General features: G+C 41.4%; 1 protein-coding gene across 1 annotated transcript; it reads right to left on the reverse strand.

The window, feature by feature from the left end:
• Window positions 1–2,245: 2,245 nt before the first annotated feature.
• Window positions 2,246–21,887, reverse strand: LOC142103936 (catalase). Its single transcript, XM_075188338.1, has 13 exons — window positions 21,778–21,887; window positions 16,134–16,305; window positions 15,024–15,134; window positions 14,807–14,937; window positions 12,856–12,960; window positions 11,267–11,392; window positions 10,253–10,444; window positions 9,876–10,028; window positions 9,169–9,307; window positions 7,925–8,055; window positions 5,082–5,189; window positions 4,494–4,580; window positions 2,246–2,993 (listed from the first exon to the last, which is right to left on the reverse strand). Exons 1-13 carry the CDS (start codon window positions 21,841–21,843, stop codon window positions 2,940–2,942), a joined length of 1,575 nt encoding a protein of 524 aa, XP_075044439.1. The 5' UTR covers window positions 21,844–21,887; the 3' UTR covers window positions 2,246–2,939.
• Between the last annotated feature and the right edge of the window lie 227 nt (window positions 21,888–22,114).

Consider the following 22,114-nt stretch of genomic DNA (forward strand, 5'->3'; position numbering starts at 1 on the left):
CAATGAGTTCAGTTTTAGCAAGATTGAGTTTAAGAAATTTAGAGGACATCCAGGAGGAGATGGCAGAGAGGCATGCGGATACCCTGGAATGAAGGGAGGGAGAGAGATCAGGAGAAGAAAGGTAGAGTTGGGTGTCATGAGCATAAAGGTGGTACTTGAGGCCGAAGGAGCTGATGAGTGCACCCAGAGAAGAGGTGTATAGTGAGAATAGTAAGGGTCCAAGGACAGAGCCCTGAGGGACCCCGACTGGAAGGAAGAGGGGGAGAGAGACTCAGAGGTGGAAACTGAGAAGGAACGGTCAGCAAGGTAAGAGTTGAACAATTAATATAATTATTAAAATACCTGGTTTGGAGAAGTGGTCATACCCACAGAGAGACAATTATAAACTTGCTCAGGTAAAACCAAATGACCTTTCAGATCTCACTACAGGCTAACTGGCCAGGGATGAGGCCGTCACAGTGCAGAGATCTTAGAAGGGTGTATCAAAGTCTCTCTGCTCACTACACTACGTGTTGTATGACTGTGGTTGCCATGGTAGTCCAAAAGCATAAATTAGCATGAAAAAAAAAAAAAGAGATAATACCAGCTTTCTTCTTATAGCCTGCCCAGTGATTGAGTGTGACTAAACAGAGCACCCATGTGAAACCCCTTGCGAACACACGAAGAACATACAAACTCCACGCAGATAAGTCCCTGGTCGGGAATCGAACCCATGACTGCAACGCTGTGAGGCAGAAATATTCTTGGGCAAGCGTCCTTGTTAGAAGCTCAGCCACTCACCCCAGCACAGCATCTTGTGGGTTAAATCAGCAAATAGATGGAGAATGGTTAGTAGATCTTATGAGCAAATAAACAAATAAGGAAGTACAATATAACCCATTGTCTTTTCCCGCTCCAGCACCTGTTACGTTATTGTAACAAGTTAGTTCTAGTTCACAGTTAAATCACTTCCTATCACAGAACCGGCGGTCTGATTATAAAACATGACAGTAGTAATTACCTGTTCATCTCACAGGTTGTAGTAACTCTTGTGACGGATTCTAGTACACACCCATTACATGGTCATATTTGTCTAAACAGATACAGGTCTCTATTTTGCAGAAATGTGCATCAGGAGGAGTAAAGAGATCTCAAAGTAATGTCTATTAACACACAGACCACCCCTTCAATTGTAGCTTTATTTTCCTAAAATAAGGCTCTGGCTGTAATTAAATGTTATAAGTCTCCACAGTAAAGGGACATGGTGCTGCCTCCTGCCCGGTGTAACCTTGTAAAGTAAGTTCTGTATGTATGTTGGTTTATATGTATATACTGCCCACCATCTCAGTGTCCGCCTGCGGGATGGGGGTGTGGCCACACCATGCACCCAGAAGGCCGTCTTGTGCTTTTACGTGTTAAGCTGCCCAGTACAGCCCTCTCTTACCCCAACGTTCCCACCCACTGGACAAACTTATCCCCTAAAAGCGGGACTGTGCAAACTTCCCCCCCAAAAAAAAATGCTAGTGTGTGCGGCAACTTCAGCCCTCCCCTAAAGAAAGGCCCCCCTCTATCCAGGACAAATAGTCCCTTAGGGGGACAGTCTTCAGACCGCCCGGTCGGCACAAGGCTAGGGGCAGGGGAAATCCTTTACCCTGGGACCCACAGAGGCTTCATCCAGGGTTCAGAAACTCTCCCACCGCCAGAAGGGAGGGCATCGAAGGGTTGCAGGGAAGAGGGGGGGGGGGGGGGGAGAAATACCTCAGGGCTACACCCCCCGACCACACTAGATAGTTGGGTAATTGCAGAGCCGATAAAGGATCCAACGCACCCAAACATCCACGATACAAAATTAAAAGTAACAAATAAGACGTGAAATAATGCGGTGTGGGTAATGGCCGAGCAAATAGAAAAAAATCTCCCGTCCAGCGCAATTGAAAGTGGTAAAAATGTGCGGAAGGGCCAAAATAAAATCGCAATCCAGAGCATCTGTGCTTCTCAGGCACCCCTAGATCACCACACCGGGGGCTCATCTTGTCCTAGGCTCTCAATCTCAGCCTTCTGGCCAGAGGACCAAGTACAGCAAAGACCGATCTTAGCCAGAAGGCCAAGAAGAGATTCTACAAACCACATGTGTTAAATTCATAGTACTTTTCTGGGAATGATCTTATAAGTGGGATCGTACTCCCTACACAACAATCCCTTTATGACTGTTCACTTTGAAAAAAAAATAATAATATATATATTATAAAACACACAACAAAAAGTATTGAACTGCTGATAGATTTATTGTAAAAAAAACAAACAAATTAACAAGTTATACAATTAGTTTACATTTCCTTTGGGATTACAGAGGACGCCCCAACAAAAAAAACCACACGAGATAACACAAGTTGCCATATATAGTATTCAAATATACTGCAACGATTTGCAAGGTAACCCTGATGGAACTACATTTCCCATAATGCTCACTGCCAACAGCTTGAGAGATGAATGTCACCAACATACAAAACTTTCAAGTGCAATTTTTTTTTTTGCCGGATTACTTTTGTCACTTTTAACTGTAATCACGTAGCTCTTTCAATTAAAAGGCACAGAATATAGTTATGGTTATAAGTGCTAAATAAAAGGTATGCCGGTTACGGAAATGTTTAATCAGAATATGTAAGCCTGTCCGAGAACAGAATTTGGTTAGTGTATGTTTGTTTGTGTATAGATTTTTTCTTTTTAATCCTGTCAGTTTCTAATAAGATCCCAGATTCTGAAAATAATCACTCAGAACATGAAATAATTGTGTTCCGATAGTTAACTGCATATTATTGTCTCAGTAGAAATCTGCTACGAAAGAATTAGCCAGAAGTCAAGGAGATTTGCGGTACATTCGTTAAGGTCTTATCCAAGGTATACGCTACAATTACAAAAAGGCAGGTTAGTCTTGTGGACGGATCGTTCCAACAGGAAGATTACAAGTTGGACTTGTCTTTTGTGGATTGCTGGCTGTACGTCCTCACAGTTTTCTGTAAAAGGAAGGATTGTGTGTAGTTAGAAAACAGCTTTCAATTTGTTCTAGATAATAAAAACAAACTTTAAAAAACAAGTCATAAAGCTGGATACACACTACAGAATTTTTCACCAAATTTTTATGCCGATCGATTTTACATGCGATCGTTGTTCTGATCGCTCGGTCCATGGACTGCATACACACTAGCCTTGTTTAGGACGATAAAGGGAAGAGCGGACGTCCCTTTAGCGACTTTTTACAGCCATGTTGTCGTGAGCAATGACAGTAATTTCGTACTCAATGTTGTGGATCGGTCGGAAGTTTATACACACTACACAGCGGAAACGAGATTGAAACGAAAATATTAAACGGTACAACCAACCAAATGAGGCGACATTCGTCCATTTGGACAGACTTTCGACCATCGTGTCACTGCACACACTGACCCGACTTTTGAACGAGCGGTCGTATGATGGCTGATTTAGCAGATTATTGGATGAAAACTCTGTAGTGTGTACCTAGCTTAACAAGGAGAAAAACAGGCCGCCTACAGGTACAGATTCTAGTTTATGGTAGAAATCTGCTCCTAGGGTTATTGTCCTTCTTACAGAAAAAGGCTTTTAATTTAATTTACGTGCATATGACTATGCTGTATAATCGCCCTTCAATGTTGGATGTGAATACAGTTTTGCCATAGACAAGGGTTTGACAAGAAATATTTTGCTGCCTACTTGCAGTATATATAGCGTCACTGTTACTCCAAGTACAGTAATGTGGAATTAGAATTATTAACCTGGGTACACACTGCTGGTCGTTCATCCAATTATCACGCCGATCACCCGATAAACCATCGTATGGGAAGATATCGCATTCGTGTGGACACTCCCACGATAATGTTTTATTGTAACAAAGCTCATCATATTGTGTAATTTGGTTTATGAACTTCCTAAAAATCACGATCAACGATGTCGGGCAAATGTGGAAGTGTGTACACAAGAATCGGCATGCACTTTGGAACTTTGTTCTTGGTAAAATTGTTACAGAAATCGCTTTTGCTGCAATTTTCTGCAGTGTGTACCCAGCTTTAGCTATTAAACTGGTTGGGAAAGTCCATAGTGCAGGGTTCCCTTGCACGGCAGATTCTCTCTACAACCTCAGGGTGGAGCTCTCATAAACAGGATTCTTTTGTTGTGGTTTTTTAATGAACAGGTCAGCTTACAGCACTAGTTTCGGCTACATATAGGGACCCCCAACCTGTGTAAAAATTCACCATGCAGCTGTCCCCTCCCTCATCAGCCCCTGCTCTACACCACTATCTCACTGATTTAGAATAGTAGCCGGTTTATTAGAAAGAGTTTTTGCCACAGCCGATTCCACGCATTAACAGAATAAGACGTGCCAAAAGCGCTCTCAAAATGTATTAAATCCACAGCTGGGAGAATGAACGTCCTGACTTGTCGTTTCAGTGACCCCCCCTACAGGAAGGAGGAAGTTGGTATGGTCCACTATAGATTACCTTCTTATGGCCTTCTGCATTGTACTTGTCCAGCAGGGCCTGGATACTGGCACCGTATTCAGAGTGGACATCCGTGAAGTTTTTCACCTGGTAGAAAGGGAAAGGTTCCAAGTTAGTGAGAAGATTAAACTCCTACAATTTTGGAGCAGTTCCACAATTACAGCACAAATCCGAAATGTTAATAGAAATGTGTCTTCACATAGAAAGCAGGATTAAAAGAACTACTAGATATATAGAATAACCATTAAGATTAGGGAGAGGTGGGCTTAAAAGGACATGAGACATAGTAAAGTACAGCAACACCCTCCTTAAACCAGAAGATATTTACACAGCTCAACTATAAAATTGCACTGTCTCACAAAACCAAAATGTGGCCACATCTACTTATAAACCATCAGTACTGGCTGCCAAGCCGGACTACAGGGACATTGGGGTGATTTGCATGTCTCCACCCACAATTCCATAGACAAGGACTAGATGTATGGAGTAACAAGCTATTTTATAGGAGACCTCTGTAAATCCATTCTGTAAAAGATCTATAGTCTACTGCTTGGGTGAATCCGTAAGGCACCGAGGGGGGATACTCACAGCCCTCTTCTGAATGAAGAGCTGGGCGTCCTTCAAGTGCCCAGCGATGTTCTCAACCAGCCTCTTGCGCTGTTCTTCATTTAGCACTTTGGTGTAAAAGTCCCGCACCTGCAAGGCAATATAAAGTGTCAGCTCCGAAGCTCTGCAAAGCAGCACGGACAAAACAAAGTCACTGTTTTCTAGCTACAGACTGCTCACACACAGCCAATAGTTTCCACTCTTGTCTCATCCTATTGTTCCCAGTATTATTGTATAAGCCCCTGAAATGCTACGTAAATAGATGAAACAGCGCAGTTTAACTTTTGGTTCTCATTTGCACGAAAGCAGATGGAGGACTTAGGGGCCGATTCAATTAGCCACCAGGTGCCATAGTAGCATCCCATGTCCAGTTTCCGTGTTATGTTTTGGTAAAGACCTTCACCTACGAGGGGCCGACGAAAGCGAGCGAAGTGTTCATTACCAGAATTACCAGTATTGTACACAAACCGTGGGGACAGGTTATATGCACAAACCAGATACTGGCAGATGTGAAGGGCCTTGTAATACAGTGACCACAACACAGGAGATTTGCCAGAGAAATGGAAACCAAACTTGTATTTAACCAGTTCACTCCCATAGAGCATAACCAATGGCATGTGGAGATGTAGATATGTTAAAACAAGTCTCAATTAGATCCATCTGTTTATACGTGGGCTAGATTCTGAAGTGTCTACAACAGCTTGAGGAAGAATATTTTCAGCAAAATAATGTCACAAGAGTACACACCAAGGGTGCAGGAGACATGAGGAGCTCTACATCCAAACTGTACATCTCTCATAGAAACACAGAATGTGACGGCATATAAGAACCGCTTGGCCCATCTAGTCTGTCCATATTGTAATCTCTGGTAACCTTAAACCCTATTTGATCCTTAGTTCTTTGTAAGAATATCCTTATGTCTATCCCAAGCATGTTTATATTGCTGTACTGTATTATCCTCTACCACCTCTGATGGGAGGCTGTTGCACTTATCCACTACTATCCTTTCTATGAAGTAGTTTTTCCTCTGAACCTACTTCCCCGGTGTCAGTACATGTCCTCGTGTTCTAATACTTCTCTTCCCCCAGTCTCAGTACATGTCCTCGTGTTCTAATACTTCTCTTCCCCCAGTCTCAGTACATGTCCTCGTGTTCTAATACTTCTCTTCCCCCAGTCTCAGTACATGTCCTCGTGTTCTAATACTTCTCTTCCTTTGTAGAATGTTTCCCTCCTGTACCTTGGTATAACCCTTGATATATATGAAAGTTTCTATCATGTCCCCTGTTCCCTTCTCCAAACTATACATATTAAGTTATTAGTTTATCTGAGTATGTTTTGTGCTGTAGGCCATGCACCATTTTAGTTGTCCTTCTCTGTACAGTCTGTAATGTATTTATCTCCTTCTGGAGATACGGCCTCTAGAACTGAACACAGTATTCTAGACGAGGCCGTACCAATGACCTATACAGTGGTATTATTACTTCTTTCTTTCTGCTACTGATTCCTCTCCCTATACAACCAAGCATCTGACTTGTCTTTGGATCTGATACAGTAATGGCACTTTCCAGCTGAAGAACTAGGTACACATTACTAATGATATCTGGGAGAGGGCTACTATGGTACATTTGATTGCTCAGTTGTTGCAATTGTACATAACTCAAATTATAGCCCACATGGATAAAGCCAGTGCCACGTTGAGCATGCAGACATGTTACAGGTTCTGGGGCTTTAGCAAATAACAAATGTTTAGACTACCAGTAAAGTAACATGTGCATCAATAGTGTGTGTGCATTAGCAGATATTGTTCTCTCTGAACAATCTTCCTAGCCAGCAAACACAGAGTTGAAGTGGATTTCATCTGAAACACCCAGAGTAGTACAATCAATGCATAGAGGGTATCCGAATAAGGCCTACTAGATTTGGGTCAGACAGTTGGAGGATTCATACTCCTGCCTCTACATAAGGGACATAGACGACTTTTCTTAATACAGTTGACATTTTCTATACAAATGTCCACGTGATATTGGATCATTAATAAATAGGTTGGCTGAAGACTACTGTGTATACTAGACAGATACTTTATAAGCCAAAGTAGATCTCTAGTCCTAAGATACTGTACATTTATCTGTAATATTACTGGACTATGACGAATGTGTAACAGATTGGCTTTGTCACGTTTCATGTGTGCTGTAAAAAGAAAAATGTCTGGGGGGATTCACTAGAACAGACAGTAACCAATGACCACAATCGGCATAGGAGCCACAGATTCTGCGTTACGCCTTCTCTTATAACTGCAGACCAGGCTCTTTTTAAGTGCTGAATCATGACAACTGGAAACATTTAGTTTAGTTGAGCAATAAGCTGTTTTTTGTTTTTCTCGCCAGGATTGAACAGGGAAGGATGCCAGAATAGGTCAATTACATAACACAGCCGAGGCTCCCATCCAAAGTGCATTGGTTCCCGCAGGAGCAGGACCAGCCAATGGAAGGAGGGAGGGCAGAGTTTGCCAAGGAGTAAGTGCCCAGTTTTGCAGGAGACTTAAAGGAGAAAAGGGGTGTAGAGGATAGAAGACTAGAAAACGTTACATGGTCAGAAGTAGGATTGTTTAAATATATCCCAAAAACTTAAAATACAAGTTGACCTGCGTGAAAGAACCATTACTGGGAAGATTTCCTTTCCCGTGCACATGTCACCCGTAGACAACAGTAAATAAAAAAAAACAGCTGGTCCAATTTAGCAGAACAAGACTCATCTTCCCCGGACTTGTCTGAGCTGCAACAGGGCCCCCCCAAATATACCCTTTAGACACCATCCACAACTCCTACCTGGGAGACGTTGTCGTCATCAGAGCTGTTATACCGCGCCACGTCGGCGGACAAACGGAACCGAGACTCTCTGGCTTGAGGCTGATTCTCAGGAGCAGAGAAGCTGTTGGGATAATAGTTTGGAGCCCCCCCTGTGTATAAAAAGTAATGTTAGTAGGACATGGAACAGAAGATCTGTATCTCAGGCAATGCAGAACTGTACAAAAACCTGAATTTAAGGGTTGACAGCCCTGATTGAAAAAGGAAATATCTACTGAAAACATGACTTGCTCTCAGAACACGCGCGTCATTACAGGCTTTTCATTTTTAGCAAACCAGCGATACTCCAGTGATTCAGAGGTGCCACATTCAAACGTTATTACTTAAATTGGATATTTTATTTTACTGCAAATGAACGTGGCAGCTCCCAACTACATCCATAACCACAGATACAAATGCCAATTTAACTAATGCTAAACACTGTATTGAATAGAAAAAAATAAATAAAATTATTATATTGATGCTTCTCCTATTGAATAAAATATTCCTCTTTTAGAAGACTCCTTCATTTCTATATAGAAAGATAATAAAAACCAAAACCATTCTGCAGCCTTTACATGGTCATGAAACTCCTCTATGACTTAAATATCCTTATACTTGTCACCAGTAGAATATTCGCTATATAATTTAGGATTCTTCTTATGAATGTGCTGGTTTGACACTTTACTAAGGTGAAGTGAGCTCATTGTGTAGAAACTAGTAGGTTGGTTTAACGGGAATCTGAACGGCACATGAAGAGATATATGGTGGAAGAGTAACCTTTAGCGGGACTCTCCTTTATCAAATATAACCCACATGGTGTCCCTGTTATCTGAAGCAAACCCCTGGCTCACACTGAATCTTGTTAGTTATCCCTGCAAAATGGATCATATTACTAAGCCGTCAATAGCTCTTTAACAGAGCTCTACTGAAACGCTATGAACGGACAGAATCCTGCGGCTTAGAGAGCAAGCTCTCCGCTACAGGTAACCGTGGGTGGTGGTACTCTGTCATTAACTAAGCAAAGGCCCATTAATGGTTATAATTTAAGGTTACATATTTATTGCCATTTCAAAGATTTCTAGATGCTTGAAGACAAAAAAAAAAGAAGTTACACTGTATTCACATATAATTAAAATAGCTTAGGGTGGAAAAATCCAGTTATATGCATTACAATTCTATGACACTCCTTACAAAATCCCCCAAAGACAAACAAAAATAATTACCTTGGTTATCGGTGAAACACATTGGTCCATCTCTTTGGTAATTGGCCACGCGGGTTTTGTAGGGACAGTTCACAGGTAACTGGAGATAGTTTGCTCCCAAGCGGTGTCTGTGGGTGTCCGGGTAGGAGAACAGACGCCCCTGTGACAAGTCAAACTCAAGATTAAAATAATTCCCTTCGTGAAGAATGACTTTAACGGCAAATCAATGGAAGCTTCATTATTCATTCATAATCACGTCAATGATTTAAAGCGTTGTTTTTCTTGTTTTAGGCAGAAAACTAAAGGAACCCGTCACTCAAAACCATGAATTCAGTTGTGTCTGGAGATCCACAAGTTAAACCGGATCACAAATTTACTATATTACTTGCGATCCGTTGTTACATCCGATCTGGCCAGACTTCTGCCGTGGTTCATTTAGGACATGAAATAAGGCTAAACACGGGGCAGCATTTAGGATAAAAATAGAAAATTTAAACAAACAACTAAAGCGCTAGTAGGCCGAGCGTAATCCACAAGAAGTGTTTTCAGATGATCCACAAAGCCAGACACAGGGGGGGCAGATCATGCACCTCGAAACACACTAGGCGGACAAATACTTGTGCACAAAGTAACCGTGCAGGCGAGTGACCTTCCCTACCCTACAAAGTGTCTATAGCAGCAGTCACAAACGGTGCAAGGACATATGGACGGGTCACAGGTCACCTCACCTGCAGCATTTTATCCGGGCTCGGCTCTATTCCTGGGGGCATGTTACTCGGATCAAAGGCGATCTGCTCCACTTCTGCAAAGTAGTTGGTTGGGTTACGGTTCAGAACCAGTTTACCCACAGGGATGAGAGGGTAGTCATTGTGAGGCCAGATCTGGAACAAGAAACAAATTAGAGGTAATTCAGCTCCTACGATATACAAATCTTCTGCAATAAAAGACAAGTGTGCTATAATTTCATTTATGCCAACGATATAAGATTGTGTGTTACCAACAGATTGGAGCAGTTTAAGTACACGCCCAAAAAACAAACCTTTCACCAGCAGAAATACAAGAACCTTCACAATTTTTTATTTAATATAATTGATGTACAACTCACTTTAGTTAGGTCAAAAGGATTGAATGGATGTTTCTCCGCTTGTTGGAATGTCATGACCTGGATGTAGAAGGTCCAGGAAGGGAAGTTCCCATTGGCGATGGCTTCATACAAGTCGTGAATCCCGTAGTCTGGATCTTGAGCAGCCAATCGATTGGCTTCCTCCACTGTCAGATTTCTGATGCCCTGATTGGTCTAAAAATATATAGCATACATTCCAGTCTAGGCTATGTAGTAACCACAACACATTATGAATTACTGTACACTAAGGAGAATGTTTATTATGGAACAGTCTGTAGCCTTTATTCCCACCCCCCGAGGCCTAATGAAGGAGATGGACCTGAATACACTTGTCCCCTACAGGTCCTTAAGGCTTTGGGGGTGGGGGGAGGGTGGGTCAGAGATGTCAAGGGGTCCCCCCTCTAGCATCAGCTAAAGGGAGGCCTGAGGACACCTCTCTCTATAAAAGAGACCCTCGGTGCTCCGGAGGGAGGAACGGAGCCAAAGAACCATACCCCAAGCACTGTGTTCACATGCAATAAGTGGATTATCACGCACCTCAGGATTTCAATCATATGAATGCCATTAACATGTAACTGCAAGTTCTATTACATAACATGTAATCACCTACATCTTGACATAAGTCGTGACGGGACAAACGTGTAACATCTGGTAACTGGAGGCCACTAGAGGTAACTGCACCATCAGGACACACATTTTATAGATGGAAGATCCTATGTCTTAATGTTATGCCATTATGTGGAGGCTGACATCTAGTGGCAGAGTGGTATAACTACACCATCTAGAATACATCATACTATTGTCCAACGCTCTAGTAGTGGATCCTAAACTTCCTCAGTACGAGGCATCCTTAGTTTCTCCATATTTTTTTTTAAGGCACCCCTACGACAAAATAATTACAGGAGTAGTCCCTCGTCTTGCTTACCACAGGCCCTGGCACCCCCAAGATAAGGATGGGTCAATGGTTTAATATCTACTACAGTCCGCAACACATACCTTGTAATGGAATTTACAATACACCGCTTCATCCTTGGCATTGACCAGTTTAAAAGTGTGAGAGCCGTAGCCATTCATGTGTCGGTGACCATCTGGGATCCCACGGTCGGAAAACAGGAAGGAGACCTGAGGGAATGAAAGTGTTAATGAAGAGCAGACGGTTAGAAGGGCGATTGGCTGTAGTCTGCATCAATTACTAACACTGTACAACGCATCAGATCCACCACGCACATTAACAGATTTACTTTTATAATGATACACCTAAATAATAGGTATATTTGGGATAGAGGCTGGAAACAAGACACATTGGCATCTGATTACAGGGTTCGCCACCCATTATTCACGATTTAAGAGAAACTTGTTCTGCTTGAAGTTGTCATAAACAGCTTTTTTTTTTTTTTTATCTAAAAAACCGGTCATGATTGAGAGAAATTAAAATTATATATAGGCTCCTCTGGGATTTGAACCTCGCACACCCAAAGTGAGAATCATACCCCTAGACCAGCAAGCCAGGATAATGAGACCAGTCATGATGGATAGATATGAAGTCATGGACTCGACTGGGATGAGAACCAAGGACGTCTCACACATGAAGTGAAGTCATAACCCTAGACCCACCAGGTATGATAGACACACTATAAATATCATGCATTGGTCAGGAATCTAACCCAGGTCAACTGCTTATAAGGCAGCTCTGCTCACCACTATACCACCAATGCATTCCTGCACATATTATGGACAGAGGAACTCACATAACAACTCAACAATTAACGCTAACTTGCAGGTTGCCCAATCCTCCACATACTAACACTCTTCTAGTAGAGAAGGATTCGGCCGGTTAGAGCAATAGGACATTAGGATGGCTACAAGGTGCCCAAGAGTCCCTCCACTCGAATTGTCCATTATTGGCTTAAAAGGCATTTTCTTTAAACAACCCACATTTTCCTGAGAACCAGAGATCAAAGGATGTAATCCTCACTCTAAGGAGTGAGTTTCATGTCTGTTCCCATAATTCCTAGACGGCCATAGGTCGTGATATTAAACACCCTCTATACAGCCAGAGATGGCCCATACCTCCTATAGAATGCACTGCTAACAACAGAAGTTAGTATATTCTGTAATTAATACAGTCAATTTTTGTTGCAAAAATAGAAAATATATACCAAGATCAAAATAGCAAAACATAGTTTGGCATGAAATAAAGCATTACTTTTTTATTCTATACTTTTTAAAAGACAATGACATAATAACAGGTTTCTGCAATCAGACACAGCCTAGTGCGAATCCTACAGACAGCTGTGCCAAGCATTGCAGGTCACGGCCATAGTCCAATTTCTAGATTTTTTGTGTCCTTTTGGCTAAAAAGATAAATAAAATCAATACTTTCTGCAACTGACCTGTTATGTAATCTTTTTCTTTATTTATTAAGAGTTGTGAAAACTGGCCTTGAATAGTCAGCCAAAAGTCATGTTTGAATAAACTTATAATTTTTCATCTTGTCCAAGCAGAAAGAACTAGACTTTGCCAAAACCGTGAGGTCACTGACTTCAAACGTTCAGGCGGGGGGATAATAACCAGCAGCCGTTTACCTGGTGGAGAGACTCGGGACGCAGCGCCCAGAAATCCCAGACCATGTCGGGGTCCTTCATGTGGGTCTGGGGGTTCCTCTTCTGGGAGTGAATGAAAGATGGAAACTGAAAATACAGAGATACAGTGTTACTTCTAGAATACGATGAATGACAGCAATGAACTGTCAAATAAGAACATTTACTGTACATCAGCGCTTGCTCCAGAAAATCCGTCAGGATTTTTCCATTATATCTGATGGAATTGGGAAGATTTAAAAAAAAAAAAAAAAAAAACATGTAAAACGTTTTAATGAGAATTTGATTCTATAGATTTGTCTTCATAAGGGCCAGGCCTATGGTCAGGAATTAGACTGTAAGCTTTAAAGGGGCAATGAATGATTAAGTACTAAATATTGTGTGCAAATTGCACTATAATATGATTGAGCTATACAAAGGATAATATTTACAGCAAGTATATTTACTGTCTCACTTATCTAAGCAACAAACATTAGAGGCCCGAATCAACTTCGTAAACCTATCCATTTGGTCGTCGTATCTCGCTCTGCGCAAAGTCAGAAACGGACCTTACGCCAGCAAATGCACTTGCATGCAATTCATGAACAGGTGCAAGTGACATTTACAAGCGCCTGCGAATAGAGGAGGAAAGGAGCAGAGAACATCGACAATGTACAGTAAGGGCGTTGTTGAATTGACCTCTTCTGTCCAACGTTTCTCTTAAGTATATGTTTTTTAGCCGTATCATTTGCACCAGCTGCAGGGCAGGAGTAAGCGTCAACTGATCCTGATGACTGTCACAGCATCCTCTTTGACTTGAAAACATGTATGCGTGCTAATTAGAGATGCTCACTGACCCCCGTGAACTGGTTTTGGATCTGGATTTGCTTCGTGTTTTGGTAAAACCGCCCTCGTGTGTTTTGTTTTTTTTTTGGAAAAATACTAAAAAAAAAAAAAATCACATAATTTTGCTCTTTTTTGTTCCTACATTATTAACCTCAATAACACTAATTTCAAGTCATTTGCAGTCAATTTTGACCATGTCACAAATCACAATATTATTGTCATACACTTTCGAACATAGACTGCAGCGACCTGGCTGGATGGTAAGCGACAGAGCAATGACACAAACACACGGCAGTTCCAAGCACATCTAGGGCACATTGGCACATAGCAGTGGCAGAAAGGAAAAATGGGGGTCCGTCCTCCCTCCCACCCCCCGTTTTATGTTGGATCGTAAAAAGGAATTCAAAAATCGCGAGATCCGACGATGTAAATGACGTTTTGCCTCGTTTTCTAAGACCTTTCGGATTTGTGTATTTAATGTTAATTTTTTTTTTTTACAGTTTGTTCTTTTTTAAAAACAAACACGTGTTATGATTATAGTAGGTGCTTTCGTTGCGTACAAAGATTAATGAGACTCTAGATGTACAAGGACTATAGAAGCAGGAGGAGCAGCCAGTGATTTCCCTCAGGATATAATTCCGCCAAAGACAAACATCATCCTGGAAAAACAGCTGGTGGCAAATTATAGGAAAACGCACAATATCAGGAATAAAGACTTGCTAGACAGTGAAACCAGGTTTAGCCACAATATATTGGGCCCTCTAACAGAAGATAGGTGGATAGATTGTACTGCTGAATGTTTACTGCAGAAAACTTGGAGGGATTAATAGCCTGCTAAATGGAAACATCATGTGAGGCGGGTCAGATAAACACGTAGTTTCCAGAAACCGGAGCCTCTGTGCCATATATCTGCCAACAGTGCAACGCCTGCATTAACCTCTTCCCTACCCCATCAGGTTTCTAGACGAGAACCTGTGGAATCCTGGAGTGGATGTTTAGAACGTTACTGGCCGATAACAGCGATTGGGGCAGGTTTTAAGTAGGACTTCAGTTTGGCCCTCAACGTAGACGGACCACCGTATCAGCGCACAACTGCCTGGAGAGAACTCACCAACATGGCGTCTCGGATGAAAAAGATGGGGGTGTTGTTACCGGTCAGATCCCAGTTTCCATCCTCCGTGTACATCTTTACGGCAAATCCACGAGGGTCGCGAACGGTGTCAGAGGAGCCGGATTCTCCAGCTGGGAAGATGGAGGTCACGAGAGGTTTAGCTACGGTAGAGGCAGAATGCTCTGTATATTTGTATACGATGGACAGGACATCTTACCGACAGTGGAGCACCGCACAGCGATCGGAGTCCTCTTCCCAATATGCTCAAACACTTTTGCCTTGCTGTACTTTGTGATGTCATGGGTCACCTCAAAATACCCAAAAGCCCCTAGAAAGAGAGCAAAAACATCAGTCTAGACTGAGAAGGTGAAACTGACATTTAAAACAAGAGCATGTGCATGCTTCTTATAACTCTAAAGGAGAAGGATCCTCACTATTCTTGTTAAACCTTTGTTCAAGTGTTGTGAGCTTTGCATTAGGCTGTAGGTTATCGTTTTTACCCCACAATCACTTGTCTACCTAGTATAACGGTCCCATTAGTCTCAATGGACACACATAGGTATACACAGACATAAATGCACATTATTTTAACAATAAAATGGTTAAATTCAATTATGATGATCAGAAGACATTAATGAAAACTTGTGCAAAGCAAAGAGGTGGTGTTGACCATAACAATTACTCATTTACGTTAATTTTATTATTCCCACCCCCAGTGTATTTGCTATAGCTTTCCTTTAAAGCTCAGCAAGGAAGTGCTACTGTAAAGAGGTCGTTGTTCAGGGACGGACGCATCATCCTAAATGCACCTTCGTATGTCTTTGTTGGTTAATTTGGTCTTTTTCACTCAACTCAGCCCGACGTTGTGGTATGAGTGGCCGCATTCTATAAGATTAATACCCAACGGTATGGTATCTGACCAAGCATGATTTATAAAGCTCACACTCAGGTCAAACTTATCGCATCTGTTTTGATGGGACTGTTGATTAATCAGCCTAAAAAAGCAAAACACCCAAGTCTATGATTCAACTCACTACAGATGCAGACGTTTGGTTATTGGACCCAATGAACAGATCACTGTGTGTAACCGGTGTAGTATGGAAGCTGTAGCTACGATATCACAGACACTATACAAGTAGCTATTAAAGGGCAGAAATAAGAAGTCATTTTACATGGACCTAAGTTTTATCCAAGGACATCTATAGTTCCGGAATGTTTACAACAGAACATCCAACACACCAGATTCATGCTACAGACTTCCACACATCATAGTACATAACGTTGCTGTAAAGACCTAATTTAGTAAGATAACACCCGGAAACAATACCTGCTCCCTTAGCATGTACCACCCTTTCGGGGATCCTCTCCCGGTCAAAGTGCGCCATCTCATCGGTGAACACCACATCTTGCACCAGCAGTGGCCCTCGAGGTCCGACAGTCAAAATGTTTAGTTTATCGGACACAGGGTTACCACCACCTGTGGTCAGGGCATCCGGTTTCTGCGGAAACAGTAAACCGATAAATGAAGAACACAGCCAAGCTTGATGCCATTCTGGACTGACGTTTAATATACTATATATCATTTTATCTCAAATAGCATAGTAGAGGAACCCCTTCCTTGAAAACTGGCCCATCTTATCAAGATATGGTGATCGGGAACCTATCATTAGCGCACTGCTGGGGAGATGTAGGAAATTCATTAAAACCAGCTAGGACCAAACAATATTCATGGCAGCTCAGTGGTTAGCACTTCTGCCTCACAGTGCTGGGGTCATGAATTCAATTCCCGATCATGGCCTTATCTGTGTGGAGTTTGTATGTTCTCCCCGTGTTTGCGTGGATTTTCTCCGGGTGCTCCGGTTTCCTCCCACACTCCAAAAACATACTTGTAGGTTAATTGGCTGCTATCAAAATTGACCCTAGTCTGTGTGTGTGTGTGTGTGTGTGTGTGTGTGTTAGGGTATTTAGACTGTAAGCTTCAATGGGGCAGTGACTGATGGGAATCAGTTCTCTGTACAGCGCTGCGGAATCAGTGGCGCTATATAAATAAGTGATGATGATGAATATTCAGCAGATGTTATGTTGCTAAAGACTAAATACTACTGAACACTCAACAACAAACGTTAATCGCCCTGCGGCTATCCAGCAGGTAAAATACAGGTCCCAGCATCACTTAGTAGGTAGAGGATGATACAATGAGAAAGCTGAATGAAGTCAAAATATAAATGTTTTGAATGCTCTAAGTGGCGAGGGCTTCATGGTGAGAAATACTTGGAGAACCAAGCAGTTAACAAAATTTATGCAGTCCTCAGCCAAACTCACGAAGGGATACCTTGAAATGGATGAAGCATGATTTTCTACCTACAAGCAAGTCCTTTTTATGGAAAACAGAAATCCACACGTTTTTTTAAAGGAACAATACATTACGTTTTGGTCCTAATGCGCGATGACTAAGGGCAACTCTAGAATGTTTACAAAAACATTCTATGCATTGTCCGTGCTTACAGTAAATGGGTTCAATCTCTGGAAGAAATATGTTCATCCTTCAGTCCTGTTATAATCTTGAGAACTCTACAGTGAATGTGCTAAATCACCATCTTCAAGTACAGACTTCCAGAACCATCATTTTACCAATATAACCTCGAGATCAGCCTTTTAAGTGAAAATAATTAAGGAGACCCCTTGAAATTTCTACCAATGTAGCAGACGAACTCTACTATTTGCTTTTTGGTAGAAAGCTAGTGCTTGGCCAATAGTCAAAGCCTTTTGCTGCCAATCCAGCCACGTATTGCACACATTGGTGACAGCGTGCCCATCATGGGATCTAACTGGTGCCAAAACAAACGGGGCGCAAATGATTAAACAGAATCAAGGACTGATCACTTGCAACACAGATAATTACATTGGCTACTATTTAATGTACTAAGGTGTTCTGATATCTATTGCAATCTTTGATCCCTGGTTTATCTCAGGAGATATGGCAGATGGAGTATGAACTGTCTAGACTACACTTTTTATAAAAAAAAATAATCTGTTATCAAAAGCGGTTGCCCACTACCCCTCCTTATTTTAGTATGAAATAGATGGGGTGTAACATCCAAATTCCCATCTCTCTGGGTTTTCTGTAGCTCAGACTCTTTGCACCACTGCACAGAAGAACTGGATATTTGGTCCATCCGTACGTCTTCAGTAACAGCTACTAAGAGCTCCAGTATGAGCTATAGCTGTACTGTAGTACTAATGGATTCCGTGCAATGTTGCAGAAATATCAGGCAGGCTGCAGTGCGATCTGGCTTGAAATAACATGGTGTGACTCAATACTTGCTGCAGGGGGATGTTAAGTCATACAGAGTAGATATTATCCAAAACTGGACTACAGCATTCACTTTTATGCTGGTTTCTGATGGAAAAAAAATAATGTATTTCTTAAAGTAATTTCTTGTAAGCTGAAGATTTTTGCGGACAATTAGGAGTGGAGCAAGTAACTTATAATAAGACTTCTCTTAATTGGTTCCTAATTTCATATTTGAGAATTAATGTGAAACCATCATGTAGTTTGGAAAACTAAACATTAATAGCATAGCCTGCTTAAAAGCCTAATTGCAATGATAATTAAAACACCATTGTGAAGGAAAATTTTATATAGAACTGTGGTCATTCTTGCGAGTGATAAATGCCTTAGTCAAGGATGGATCACAGCATGGCAACACCCCACAGCAACAATTTTGGGGAGGGTACAGTGATTCCGGTTCACCCCTCCGAAGGTGGCCGCTCTACCCCTCTGAACTTCACTTGGCACGCTCCGGCTCCTACAGAAGAGGGGGCCTTAAGAAGGAGCCTTGCTATGGCTGTAGTTTTCGCCACTGGCATTATGTGTTATCTTAGCTATTGGTGTGGGCAGGCGTTCTTTTTGACACAAATCTCATGTGACCAATCAGAGCCAATGTGCTAACAGCTGGCAATGTGATGATGTCACAGGCCAGGGTTTCTCAAATCCAGTCTTCAGGGAACCCCCAACAGTATATGCTTCCATATCTCCTTGTTTGAGCACAGCTGCACTCATTACTGACTGACCACAGGTGGAAATAATTATTTCACTTGTGATTGAGGAGACCTGGACAGGGGCAAACTCAGGATTTGTAGAGGGAGCCACGCCCCTCATGCAGAGGGGCGTGGCTATAATATTAGCCAGTGCTTGGCTGCTCGCCAACTCTTCCTATCCGCATAATATACATGGGCAATGCTGCGTGCACTACTGTTAGGTGCAGCTCTCCCTTTTCAAGCAGACCCGTGTGAAGCGGGAGCTGGGTCCAGCCACCTCAATTGTACAGTGCCCCAGGCTTGGATGGGGGTTTCCAGGCACTAGGAAACCCCCCCCCCTGGTTTGCCTATGCCGGAAAACACGCTATGTTAGGACTCCCTGAGGACCCAATTTAAAAAAAAACTGGCACAGGATGTTTCTCAGAAATCCAGTGAGCCTGATCATTATTAGCAAAAGACTGTTCACACTTATTAAAAAGGGATTAAATGTTTCAGAGCAATACGATGTAAAGCACAATCTTGAAACATACAAATGCTTGTTCACATTAATTTAGAAGTTAATCACACCCTATAAAAATTAAAAAACAAAACAAAACACCCAAACAAAGTTTGCTGGAGATTTGTTGGCAGTGATACACCAAAAGCATATACTGGACCTCTGTGCTCCACAACACCAGAAAAATAAGACTGTCATTTAAAACTAAGCGGTCAGCTTAAATAACATTTGTTGAAAGTTGCCAATTCTTAAATTTCAGCCTGCAGAACAATAGACATCTTACAGTATAGTGTTACATAAAACAACCAAAAAACAGGTCATTTGTATTTTTTCCCTTTTCTTTGTATACAAAGAAAATTAGGAGCAAACTGCTACATGACCAATTTGTACAGTGCTTTTTTTTGCTGTCAAATATGTGAAGGTAAATTTAATGTTTACCAAATACTGTATAGAGATAAAAAAAAGTAAGCAAATAAACAAGCTACTATGAACTCAGCTTTTGTTATGGTTTTAAAAACAAATAGCCAAAAAACCCTTTAATATTTAATAACCCCTAGTAAAGCAAAAGCAGAAAGTATGTTCTTAATTACATATTGCTCAATAGTCTCCAAAATATATTATACTGTAGATAGAATAGTGAAAGAGAGTGTCTGTAAAGAAAACCGTGCCAAGTCTTGAAATAGATTTGCAAATATGGGATTACCTATAATTTTATATAATCCTCCATACCCTTCGTTTTCATATTTACATTTACCGTGTATGTCCATGTCCATGTTTTATGCACATCCTGTTTTCCCTACTGTATGGCACCTTACAAATCTGCCATAATATTATAAAAGATTTGTGCATAAATTTAATTACCTACTTAAAGGGAGGAATGCAATTAGCCACGATGCTCCTTAAAATGGCACAAATACTCCCCTATGGAGGTGCAGCAGATCTTTCAGAACAAATATACACGTAAAGTCTCTCCGGGATGCCAGAGAGGTACTTCACTCTGAAATGAAGTTCCCCCCCCCCCCCAAAAAAAATTAATTCCAGAGAAGGATATACAATTATTTTAAATAATGCTATAAACATCTTGTATAAAAGCAGGGAATAATGCAATTAGGGCTCAATACAGATTACATTTGGGAAGCTAGAAAAAAAACAAGAACATCAGTAATCTGTTAGGACAGAGTCCAGTAGACTTGGAGCAAATAGTAAAGGTCACTTCTCTGTACAGGGTCTGAAATATTAACCATCTCCTTTACCTATAATGTTTGCAACTCAAATTCTGATCACTTGAGTGTTACACAGAGAAAAACAAGTTTAAATTAGGGTGACCCAAAAAAAAAAAAAAAAAAAAAAGAAAAAAAATCTAATACAAACTTTTAAAACAAAAGCTAAAATTCTAAGACATATTTGATCTGAGAATACAAAGTAACAGATACTGTACAAAGTTCAAAGCAACACTGCACAGATAACATAAAGCAGATATAGATTAAAGAGATTAATACCAGTCAGCAACCTGTGTCCTAGTTAAATCGTGAAGTCCATTATTACAGTCAACAGTCTTTAATTTCCAAGGACAGTCCCAAATTTTGAGGGTTTAGCACTGAAAACTTTTTTTTTTTTTTTTTTTAACTGCCCATGCAACACAGTTGATCCTACAAAGCACACAGGATGCCAGGCTTACAATCTACTCTTATTGTATGGGCTTCATAAATGAATATAGCACATGTAAGAGTATTTGCCAAAAGTAAAAAAATAATAATTAATTTTTTTTTATAGCATGTACAACACCAGTCTTTGCAATTGTCTCTTATCATTAAACCCAAGTGTTGACATAGCCAAGATTCACAGGACTAGTGAGCAGATCTGCAGGCAATAGATAACATATCCTTTGTGAATATATATATATATATTAGCATTGTATTCATAATAACCTTATCAGCCCCAAATTTGTCACTGCAAACATGTATATATATATATATATATATATATATATATATATATATATATATATATTCTTTATATAGCACCTATATATTGCAAAGGGCATTAGAGGATAACATTTAATAACCCCTCCCTGCCCCAATACAGTTCACCTCTTAATGTTATGGAATTGTTAATACCAATTCCCGTCCATATGGAACACATGATAATGGATATTGCATATGCAGCTTCTGTGCATGAGTGGACTTGTAGTCCCACAGCCAACCAAAGCCTGCTGGGACTTGTAGTTTCACAGCAGCTAGATTGGTTCCCTACATAATTAATAACAAGGATTACCATTTATTGTTAGTACAGCTCCTGGATATTACGAATAGAAAGTAATCCCACTAGACATGTAATGATATATGACAGCCCTGGCTGCATACACTGCATATTACTGTGCATGCATCTACCACTGCAGTTGCAGCCACACATGTCTCAGCAGTGCTGGGGGTACCTGCTTGCCCCGGCTCTCCTTCCACAGGCTCATCTGGTCAGCACACTTCTCCCTCGGATCCGCCATGTTACCCCGCAGTGCACAACTGTCCCCGCTGTCACTTTATAACGTACTGCACCACGTCCCGCCCTCTGCCGCACAGCCAGGCCGTGATTGGACGGGAGCAAGGGAGGAGGAGGGCGCGGATTGGTGGATCGGAGCTGTCAGTCTCATGAGTTGCTGAGAGGAAAATAGCGTACAAAGGTCGAGAAACTGTAATACGGTGTCAGTGAGGAGGAGGGTGCGGTGATAGTGAGGAGGGGGCACTGTGAGGAGGGGGCACTGTGAGGAGGGGGCA

This window comes from Mixophyes fleayi, chromosome 10 (genome assembly GCF_038048845.1).
Source record: "Mixophyes fleayi isolate aMixFle1 chromosome 10, aMixFle1.hap1, whole genome shotgun sequence".
In the NCBI taxonomy this organism is placed as follows: Eukaryota; Metazoa; Chordata; class Amphibia; order Anura; family Limnodynastidae; genus Mixophyes; species Mixophyes fleayi.